Raw genomic sequence first — 12,184 nt, 5'->3', positions numbered from 1 at the left:
ACAAAGGTAATGTTGTGTCAATGTAAACATCTAAATTCTTTTCAGAGGTTGCATTCTAGGGGACAGTGTTGCCCATCTTGCACAAATACACTGATATTCCTTTTGCTTGAGTGTTGAGCATCCCTACATTACAATGCGATTTTTCAAGTATTTGCCCATTTTTAAAGAAATCAGAGTTAATTTTCCAGTGGTTTTGCTGCCTCCTCTGTAATTACTAACCGTTCAATTTTAGTGCTATCTGGGATTAACACTATCTATACCATTTAGAAGAAATTACAAAGAGTAACAATCCAAGCACAGTTTCCTGAGGGACTCCATTGAAGATTTCACCCCATGTACAGCATTATGCTTTTATTTGTGCACTGTTTGCTCCAGTTTATTAACCAACTTGAAAAATATTATGCTACGTTGTTTCTGCTACTTATGTGGTCTCTTCATTTATTGCTGTTACCATATGTACTCACGTTTAAGTTGGGTCTTGAAACCTGAAAAATCTATTATAAAATCAGAACTCGACTTGTATACCCATTCAAAAATGCGACACTTAATTTTTTTTTTACATCATCTTGCCTATTCATCAGTTTCTCAGATGCATCTAATTTTGTTGCAGCAGTGAGGTTACCAATTTCTTTTGCTACTTCAAGAAAGTTTAATATAAAACCAGCTTCATATTTTCTTCTGATGGAATGCTCCATCATAGATATGGAATGCTCTTATGATAAAGGTGTATGAGGGTGTGATATACAAAAAACATTAAACAGTGCAAATGTTGCTTCAGAATAGTTAGGGTATTACTGTGTGGTCACGTAGGCACAATAGAGAGAGAGAGAGGTTAGGAGCACGCACTGATACAGCGCATTGCTGCAACCACATTGGAAAAAAGGCAGTGTGCTCTGTGGTTACTCTCCCATGTGGGTGTTAGCATATCCTAATCCCTTGCACCAATAGCGTGAGTTATCTGCATTCGACTTATACAACCAACATTATAAAATACCAGAAATTATACTGTAAAGTTAAGATCCGGACTTAACCGTGAGAGAAATTATACGTGAGTATATACGGTAGTTGTTGTTCTTTTGAATATTTGTAAACCATTAAATGTGTAAAAGTAACTACATATTAATGTAAAATGGACAAAACAATGGTTGACAACTGCTGACCTTTTACAGTATTTCAGTCAAATATTTCCAGGTTTTGTCTTTATATGGAAGACTCCACAGTAGAGTTCTCTCTCTCTCGTTCTTCATATTACTCCATTTTTGACCACTACAAGCGCCAAGGAATTTTCAGTGTTCATCTCACCAGGATATACAAGTACGTTCCATTGGAAGGCAGTTTTTACTCTTAAACTCTTTTTACATCAGTTAAGTTATGATCAGAGATCTATTTTCTGTTTGTTTTTCTTAATTCTGAAATATTATTTTTCATGTTTTATATTATTTCTGTTGGATTTCTTTATTATTTGTATTCTGTCTCTTACAGTGTGCTTTGTGGGTGGAGTCCCAGCAGGCAAGGCCTCTCCGACATTACTCCTGCTGGGGTCTACCTTGTGGCTTTATATTCAGCCAAGAAAGTTAAACCCTTCAGTGAAGCATGGAGTTTATGTTTGGAGATTATTTGTGAGTATTACTGTTCCTTTGGATTTACTGTATTTTTTTTGTGATTTTTTTGCTTTTTTCTAGAATTTGTCCTTTACATAGTGAATTTGGACTTGATTGCCTTTTAGGCAAATTATTTTTTGCTCTTTTGAACATTTCTTCCTTAGTTTTTCTCTTTTGTTCAAAGACTATAGAAAGAATTCTTGTTGCATTTCGTTCACAAGCCACAGTTTTCACGTTTTTTTCCGTCTTGGGAGGCATTTTGATATAAAGAGGAACTAGTTTTGTATCTTGAACTTTTAAAGACAGCTCCCCATTTTTGATGCCTGCTTCAGCTAAAGCCAGAAGGTAGTATTTGGGGCCTTGCTGATTTAAGGAGAGCCTCTTCTGGGCTGGCCAGTGAAGGTCCTGACCTGCTTTTGTGGATCATTTGATGGCCTCAAAACTTTATTGTCATGCCTGTAACTCGAGATCACAATTACATCTGTTTGGACTAAAATCATGATGTTGTTTTGGATTTTTCAGTTTGGGATAGCACCAATATTCTCTAAGGATTTCTGCCAGCTTTTGTTTTCATATAGCAACATCAATATCAGTGAGTTTTAATCTGGGCTTGGTGCATGTTTGGTTCATGGTATTTTTGAATGTATTGTACCATATACACTGATTAATCTGTAGTTAAACAAGAGAAGGTGACTTTGTTGTGTATATATATTTGGCTTATCTCTTGTTTTGGTACTTTAATAATTCCCTGTATATATGTGCAGACCTTGAATTACTTAAATGTTTATATTGATTTTTTTTTGTGCAAAATATTTACTTTTTTTTTAGTAGATTACTAAACTGGTACTGGGAGTAGGATGAAGTGGAGTACAGTGTTCATTTGGCCTAGTCTTAACTTTTTCAATGCCTCTAGTCTGGAGTACAGCAGCCAGGAAAGGTATTTAGAAATAAATGTTACAAAAAAATTGTCAGGATAGAAAGGCATCAAAAACTAAGTATACTAATTGATATACTTTGCTTTTGCCTACTAGGGTTACGTATGGAAAAAAGACTAACAAAATGGTTTGACTAGATCCTCTTTTCATGAACCCATGCAGACTTTATTAGTTTATTACTTTCAAATAAGTAGTTTTGTAATTTTACTGCATTTGTTTATTTCTCAAGTTTTGCATGAGGTAAAAGTAAAGCCACCTGTCATACTACACGACTTTTAAAGCTGCAGATTTCAGTTACATAACCTTAGCAAGTCCAGGACAGATGAGTCAGATGGGTCAGGATGGGTATTAAGACACTGGGGCAGATGTGTGCATGTGCATTTGTAAAAGTTGACAATCAATAAGTGGCCATCCAGACGTACAACGCATGCAATACAACCACAAAGAAGAATGGGCTTGAGGGCATTTTGAACAGTGTAAACGAAAGAGAGGCATACTTGTCCAAGGTCTTGTGTTTCTCGTACCATGACAGAAAAAGTAATATAAAATGGTTTTGACTGTGATTGAACTCACCATATATGAAAGCATTTGTACAGGCACTGGCATTGTCGGGCAGTATATCAATTAGAAGCATGCTGTGAGAGCATGACACTTTGGAAATTTCAAACTGTGCTGGAAACTCATCATTGTGTTGTGAAAGTAGTTATCCACCTGTGATTCCTGGTCGTATAATCAGATATCTTCAATGCAACATGATCTAGCAACTTCAGCCACTAGGTATGGCTTCCCATTATGGAATGTGCTGCTGGCTTAAGGCTTGTTTGTCTGAAATTACTGGGATCCATTACTGTATGTCTCTCTTCTTGTGAATTCAAGTCACATTTGCAACTTTCCACTCATTCTGAGTCTACTTAGAAACCTTTTATAAATAATACTGTTTATTTCTTTCAACACCACTGGTAAAATCCCATGATGCCTCAGGGTTTTATTAGTCTTCAACAAATCGAGGACCTAAAGCACATCTGATTTTCTTTGAAAATGTGCAAATTCCACGTGACATTAAACTCTAACGTATGCTTGACTCTAAATTTGTTTCTACTTCTGCCTGAGGCAGTCTTTTTGTCTACTTTTGTAAATATGTGGGTGAAATTTTTATTTACTTCATTCGTTATTTGCTTCTCAATGATACCTCTATGAGTATCTCTGGAGATTCTTATATATATTATGTATTTATTTTACTGTAATAGTATTGGGAAAATTATTTGCTGCTTCAACAATAGCAGTTTCTTTCACAGTAATCTTTTAAATGCTTTCTTGAATCCTATTCCTATTGTCTTTTTATTTTTCTTGTTTTTAGAATGTATCTTGGGCCATCAGAATGTCTCTAAAATTACACTATTTATTATTGCACAGCCTTTATTATCCCATTCTATGTGTACTATGTGTTTCTTAATACCTAGAAGTTTGATTTCTGCAAATTCTTAGTCTTTGTTATAGTAAGCATTTGTGTGTCTAAAAGACAATTAAATGTAAACATGTCATTACTGCTGTTATTTAAAAGATTATTAACTTTTTATTTTATTTTGACTTTTCTTTCTTGAGTTACTGTCCACAAACATTTTACCACAAACTCGTAAACACACTGACACACATCCACCCTAAAATGCTCAAAATATGTTCTAGCGGCAAAAAAATGTGATTTCCTGTTGAAAAATTATTTTTTTCGATTAAAACAATGCTTTCATACAACATATGAAGGCATTAAAAAAGAATTAGATTTAAAAATGCAAACTGCTCATAGCCATGCTTAGCAATTAATATTGTATTTGAATTTTCCCCCATGTAAGACAATTAGTGTGTTGAGTACAGTTATGACATGTGCCTTTAAAACAATTGACAAAGACTAAAAATAACAATATTATATTTCAGCCAATATCTTTTCTGTAGCTCCTAAGATCTTTGTTTATTTAATCCTTTTGTTAGACTTTAAATGTATTTTTTGCATATTGTGTTACTGATTATGTTATTGTTTTCAATTTTTTGTACTGGTGTATTATATATATTATTGATATATACATTTCTTTTATTTTTTTCTCTGCACTGTCACCTTTGTGTCGAGCCTGATGGGGCTGGGGCCACTTAAAGATGCAGATGGGGTAGTATTTAAGGAGGCGCTGTTTCAATGGTTTAGTTCCAGCAGTGCAATTGTTCCAGATTTTTGGTCTCTTTAAAAATCTGTGTATCTGGTTTTGACTTGTGGTATCGTTCAAGGTACATTCTCTAAATTCTGTGTTTGGATTTGTTTGTTTTTTCCCCTCTTCTGTTCCTGACATTTTAATTCTTTGAAAAGTTTTTGAATCTTTATAATAAATAATTTTTTGATTTGAAATACTTTGTTAATCTCCAAGCAAGGGAAAATTGTCTTTTTGCATAACCTTTGGGGTTCAGAGCATATGTTTAGCCATTGTACAGCACGCTGGAGCAATTTTCAGGTTAAGGGCCCTTCTCAAGACCCTAACGACTACCTTGGTTTTTTTTTTGGTATAGATGCCTTCATGTTTACTGCACACATTTTCCTTGAATCCAAATTAATGTATCCAAGAGAAGACAGCTTGGGAAAGATTCTCTAAGAGCCTTCTTCTCGGGTTATATCCTCTGCTTAAGTCCTATTGGAAAAACATCTTTATGTATTTAAAACATAAATCTGTAATTCAATTTGATCTCAATTCGGATTTAAACCCATTAGAACATTACTACTCAATGAACAATGTATCATGATAATTAAAGCTGCAATTCTAGGAAGCAATCTTATCTAGTTCAGCAAAATCCTATCACAACACAATGGGATTCTTGGAGGGATACTGCAAAGGTGTTTTAAAATGTTGGATCCATTTTATGTTGTGCATAATTAAATAAACATGTTATTGCTATTCTTTTGAATAGCTCAGTATTAGAGTAATTACTTGATTTAATATCTTTCTGCTTCTTCTTTCTAGATAGTAAGTGATAGGGGGTGTCTGCTCTCAATAATACATAACATTGAATAGATTACAAATCTATAATCTTTGCACTGTTAATAAACTGTCCAATCAACAAGCAGAAACAAAAAAACTAAACTACATTTCATTAGGAAAGTAATTATTTTTCTGTTTAACCACCTGCCCCATATGGTTTACTATAAAATTGTGGCTTTTTGACTATTATCCCAGCGATGTTTTGTGCAACTACACAAAAATGCATGTATTCTGCAAGTCAATTCATTTTAAATTAAATCAAAACACTGGAGAGTATAATTGTTCAAAATGAAAATGCTCAATAGACAATATATATGTTTCATTCCTAGTACTATTGTATCACATGTTTTATATATTTAAAATTCAATTAAATGACTATGCTTTTCATAAATTGTACATTGTACACTCAGATGCTAATATTTTAGGAATCTTTATAAAGAATAGTGACATTTATTTAATTCATCTAAGTGCAAAAAAAGCTATACTGACATTCTGTTAAAAATAATACTGATGTTGGTTTATTTTAAAGCAGAGGTAACCTGCCATGTTAAAATACAATAAAAAAAAAATTGCAAATCCTACCAGATTATGTATGTACTCTTTTTTTTTACTTTTACAAAATGACATGCCAATATATATATATATATATATATATATATATATATATATATATATATATATATATATATATATATATATATATATATATATATATATATTTTTTTTTTTCCCCAGGCTGCAAAAGCTTCTTGTAAAATATGATTCATCTGTTTACTAAGTGATATCACATACAAAAGAGTTGCTGATTAAATTTGACCAACATGATAAAGAATAGTTAAAAAGATACTATATAATTAGTATCTTAGCAAACAAGCACCTATTCACAATATTGGAGATAGACATGAAACTTTGCTCCTGATAAAAGTCAAATCACAGCAGAGTTAATGAATGAATAATTATGGGTCAATGGATAATTACTAATGTTGGGTGAAGGAAAAGTAAAGTTCAAGACTAATATCCCTTTATATTTATGTTCTTTGCAACATTTCCATCTTCAAAAGAATGCATTCTAGTCGTAGTAGATAACAAATCACATTACATCATGCAGAAGGAAAGAAAAGCTGCTTTTAAGTACGTGAATATAATATATGTTGAATGCAATATCTCTCTTGACATGTTTGTGATGTATACTTTCTCAGATTTTATTTATTTAAAAATACAACTTAAGAAAAATTAGGGAAAACTTAAGGCATCCTTATTTATATATTTGCACATTTTACCTAAAATTATTGTAATGAACAAACACAGTGTAAAAAAGGTACACACACAGGACAAAACGTTTGACAGGTTTATGCTTTTATAATAATAGAATATACATACAAATGTGTGTGTATATATATTATTCATATAAAAAGAAGTATTATATGTGTGTATATATATATATATATACTGTTCAAAAGAATTAAAGGAACACTTTTTAATCAGAGTATAGCATAAAGTCAATGAAACTTATGGGATATTAATCTGGTCAGTTAAGTAGCAGAGGGGGTTGTTAATCAGTTTCAGCTGCTGTGGTGTTAATGAAATTAACAACAGATGCACTAGAGGGGCAATAATGAGATGACCCCCAAAACAGGAATGGTTTAACAGGTGGAGGCCACTGACATTTTTCCCTCCTTATCTTTTCTGACTGTTTCTTCACTAGTTTTGCATTTGGCTACAGTCAGTGTCACTACTGGTAGCATGAGGCGATACCTGGACCCTACAGAGTTTGCACAGGTAGTCCAACTTCTCCAGGATGGCACATCAATACGTGTCATTGCCAGAAGGTTTGCTGTGTCTCCCTGCACAGTCTCAAGGGCATGGAGGAGATTCTAGGAGACAAGCAGTTACTCTAGGAGAGCTGGAGAGGGCCATAGAAGGTCCATAACCCATCAGCAGGACCAGTATCTGCTCCTTTGGGCAAGGAGGAACAGGATGAGCACTGCCAGAGCCCTACAAAATGACCTCCAGCAGGCAACTGGTGTGAATGTCTCTGACCAAACAACCAGAAAGACTTCATGAGGGTGACCCAAGGGCCCCATGTCCTCTAATGGGCCCTGAGCTCACTGCCCAGCAGCATGCAGCTCGATTGGCATTCACCATAGAATACCAGAATGGGCAGATGCACCACTGGTGCCCTGTGCTTTTTACAGATGAGAGCAGGTTCACCCTGAGCACGTGACAGAAGTGAAAGGGTCTGAGAAGCCATGGAGAACATTATGCTGCCTGTAACATCATTCAGCATGAGCAGTTTGGTGGTGGGTTAATGATTGTCTGGGGAGGCATATCCATGGAGGGTCACACAGACCGCTACAGGCTTGACAAAGGCACCTTGGCTGCCATTAGGTATCAGGATGAAATCCTTGGACCCATTGTCAGACCCTATGCTTGTGCAGTGGCTCCTGGTGCATGACAATTCCTGGCCTCATGTGGTGAGAGTATGCAGGCAGTTCCTGGAGGATAAAGGAATTGATACCATTGACTGGCCACCACACTTTCCTGACCTAAATCCAATAGAACACTTCTGGGACATTATGTTTTGGTCCATCCAATGCCACCAGGTTGCACCTCAGACTGTCCAGGAGCTCAGTGATGCCCTGGTCCAGATCTGGGAGGAGATCCCCCACAACACCATCTGTTATCTTATTAGAAGCATGCACCGATGTTGTCAGGCATGTATACAAGAACACAGGGGCCATACAAAGTGCTGCGTATAATTTTGAGTTGCTGCAATTAAATTTTGGCAAAATGGACTAGCCTGCCACATAATTTTTTAACTCTGATTTTTGGGGCGTCTTTGAATTCAGGGCTCTGTAGGTTGATCATTTTCATTTCCATCAAACGATGTGGCATCCTTTGTTCCTAACACATTACCCAGTCTATATTAGTATAGATAGAGTTTATATATATATATATATATATATATATATATATATATATATATATATATATATATATATATATATATATATATATATATATAGAGTGCATCCGGAAAGTATTCACAGCGCATCACTTTTTCCACATTTTGTTATGTTGCATTCTTATTCCAAAATGGATTAAATTCATTTTTTCCTCAGAATTCTACACACAACACCCCATAATGACAACATGAAAAAAGTTTACTTGAGATTTTTACAAATTTATTAAAAAAAAAAAAAAATTGAGAAAGCACATGTACAGCCTTTGCCATGGAGCTCAAAATTGAGCTCAGGTGCATCCTGTTTTCCCTGATCATCCTTGAGAAGTTTCTGCAGCTTAATTGGAGTCCACCTGTGGTAAATTCAGTTCATTGGACATGATTTGGAAAGGCACACACCTGTCTATATAAGGTCCCACAGCTGACAGTTCATATCAGAGCACAAACAAAAAAACAAAGTCAAAGGAATTGTCTGTAGACGTCCGAGACAGGATTGTCTCAAGGCACAAATCTGGGGAAGAAAAATTTTTGCTGCTTTGAAGGTCCCAGTGAGCACAGTGGCCTCCATCATCCGTAAGTGGAAGAAGTTTGAAACCACCAGGAGTCTTCCTAAAGCTGGCCGACCATCTAAACTGAGCAATCGAGGGAGAAGGGCCTTAGTCAGGGAGGTGACCAAGAACCTGATGGTCGCTCTGTCAGAGCTCCAGAGGTCCTCTGTGGAGAGAGGAGAACCTTCCAGAAGGTCAACCATCTCTGCAGCAATCCATCAATCAGGCCTGTATGGTAGAGTGGCCAGACGGAAGCCACTCCTTAGTAAACGACACATGGTAGTCCGCCTGGAGTTTGCCAAAAGGCACCTGAAGGACTCTCAGACCATGAGAAACAAAATTCTCTGGTCTGATGAGACAAAGATTGAACGTCACATTTGGAGGAAACCAGGCACCGCTCATCACCAGGCCAATACCATCCCTACAGTGAAGCATGGTGGTGGCGGCATCATGCTGTGGGGATGTTTTTCAGTGGCAGGAACTGAGAGACTAGTCAGGATAAAGGGAAAGATGACTGCAGCAATGTACAGAGACATCCTGGATGAAAACTACCGCTTATGAAAATGATTTATCTTCATATAGACATAGATTTAAGAGCAACAATCCATCCATCCATTATCCAACCCACTATATCCTAATTACAGGGTCACAGGGGTCTGCTGGAGACAATCTCAGCCAACACAGGGTGCAAGGCAGGAAACAAACCCCAGGCATGGCGCCAGCCCACTGCAGTGCAAACACACACACACACATGCACACGCACCCACCACACGCACCCACCCACCAAGCACACACTAGGGACAATTTAGAATCGCCAATGCACCTAACCTGCATGTCTTTGGACTGTGGGAGGAAACCGGAGCACCTGGAGGAAACCCACGCAGACACCGGGAGAACATGCAAGCTCCACGCAGGGTCTCCTAACTGCAAGGCAGCAGCTCCAGAGCGTTCTTGACCTCAGACTGGGGCGACGGTTCATCTTTCAGCAGGACAATTACCCTAAGCACACAGCCAAGATATCAAAGGTGTGGCTTTAGGACAACTCTGTGAATGTCCTTGAGTGGCAGAGCCAGAGTCCAGACTTGAATGCGATTGAACATCTCTGGAAAGATCTGAAAATGGCTGTGCACCGACGCTTCCCATCCAACCTGATGGAGCTTGAGAGGTGCTGCAAAGAGGAATGGGCAAAACTGGCCAAGGATAGGTGTGCCAAGCTTGTGGCATCATATTCAAAAAGACTTGAGGCTGTAATTGCTGCCAAAGGTGCATCGACAAAGTATTAAGAAAAGGCTGTGAATACTTATGTACATGTACTTTCTCTGTTTTTTTATTTTTAATAAATTTGCAAAAACCTCAAGTAAACTTTTTTTCATGTTGTCATTATGGGGTGTTGTGTGTACAATTCTGAGGAAAAAAATGAATTTAATCCATTTTGGGATAAGGCTGTAACATAAAATGTGAAAAAAGTGATGCGCTGTGAATACTTTCTGGACGCAATGTATATACATACATATAATATTTCTTTTTATATGAATAACCTTTGTAGATTTTACTTCCTGTACACACAACCTGTTCATTTACTTTTAAAGTTCTCATGCCATTTTCTCTTGACTGCTACATCATACTAGTGGAAAACTGCAGCTATGTAGCTAGAATACTCACGCTCAATATAGTGTATTAACCGTGTGGTGGGGTCTCCAGCTCCATAGTTGGTGATAGGCGTAAGCCGTACCTCATAGCTCTCATTGATCTTTAGACCGTCAAGGGTGTACTCCATCAGATCTCCCTTTCTATTCAATGTGGAAGAAATTTGTTTTGATATGGAAGTCTGGTACTTTAGCTACAAAGAGAAAAAGAGAACGTTAAGAATAACGGTGAAAAATATCTGGTAAACAATTATAGTTAAATCACTCAGATCTAATCGCTAACACTTAAAATTTGTAAAAAAATATTAAATGGAATATAAATTAAACAATTTTAATTTTCTTAAAATCATTTAATCCAATTATGTTGGCACAAAGATGAAATCTAACCTGACACTAGTTTGTGCAACGTAAGAACCAATACTACAGTATATACTGTACCTGTAGATATGGTGCCAGTAGTACATACTAGGGCCCACTCACACGGGCTGATATAGAATTACCAATTAACCTGACACACATATCACAGAATAACAGGAGAAAAAAGCATTATCACATAGATGAAAGTACAAAATCTACAGAGGAAGCAAATGAACAAATTATTTCAAACTATGGCACCTTGACAAGGCGAGACCGGAATTCAAATAAAGGTCAAGAATCTGACACCCACCCACGGCCACTCCAGAGATGTACAAATAAAATAAAATAAAGAATCAAAAAGAGAATCAGCAGGTGGTGTAAGGGTAGCCTTGTCATTTCTGCTGTCAGTGTCAAGTCCAACAAGAATCTCCCTTTCTACTAACATAAGTATAAAGGCCTTAAGGTGCTCCATTGTAACAGAGGTCCTCAGCCTGTTCTTCACAAGGTTCTGTCGGGCCATTTGTGGCACAGACAAGGTCAGCAGAAACTTGTCACTAAAGCCAATTACTTGGGTAGGCATCAGTCAACAGATTGCAGTGAGACAGGAGGGCATGGCAAAGTTTTTGCATGCTGAATAATTTCTACTCATGCACTTCAAGGTCTTAGTAGAATCCCAAAGAATATCATCTGAACCTGAAAACTCCTTCACTGCTCTAACACAATAAAAGATTTTTTAATCTCGCAAACCGATAGACATGCTATTTACCCCATTGTAAGAAGGATGACCCTGTATAAGCTATAAAAATATAAATAATATTAATATTATCAATTTTTATAATATAGTACATTTACTTGAAGCACAAGGACAAAGTGTTTTCCAGATTACAAATGATTACAGGAGAATAAAACCGGACATCCATAAAATCTCATACAAGCCATCCCCTAGTATGACATGAATAAAATCAGAACATAAAAGGAATGAACCCAAAACAAATCAGATAAAGTGCAATAATATAGCTGCTCTTTGCCCAGATAAAAGTGATGTATTAATGTAAAAGCTGTAAAGCATTGATAGGTGCAGGCCATCTTCTAAAAGTGAAATATTGAAAAGCTGCAGTGAG

The 12,184-nt window shown here is 36.5% G+C and overlaps 1 protein-coding gene across 1 annotated transcript in view; it reads right to left on the bottom strand.

Moving 5' to 3' along the window:
- The window catches only part of LOC120525770 (MAM domain-containing glycosylphosphatidylinositol anchor protein 1), a 1,080,913-nt gene that overhangs the window by 225,836 nt on the left and 842,893 nt on the right, over positions 1-12,184 (bottom strand). The window contains exon 12 of the mRNA XM_039748356.1: positions 10,723-10,900. Within this exon, the coding sequence (XP_039604290.1) occupies positions 10,723-10,900 (178 nt within the window). The remainder of the gene's footprint in view (positions 1-10,722; positions 10,901-12,184) is intronic.

The sequence above is a fragment of the Polypterus senegalus genome, chromosome 3 (genome assembly GCF_016835505.1).
Source record: "Polypterus senegalus isolate Bchr_013 chromosome 3, ASM1683550v1, whole genome shotgun sequence".
Classification (NCBI taxonomy): Eukaryota; Metazoa; Chordata; class Cladistia; order Polypteriformes; family Polypteridae; genus Polypterus; species Polypterus senegalus.
The sequence above is the reverse complement of the archived record's forward strand: the minus strand, read 5'-3'. Positions and strand labels throughout refer to the sequence as shown.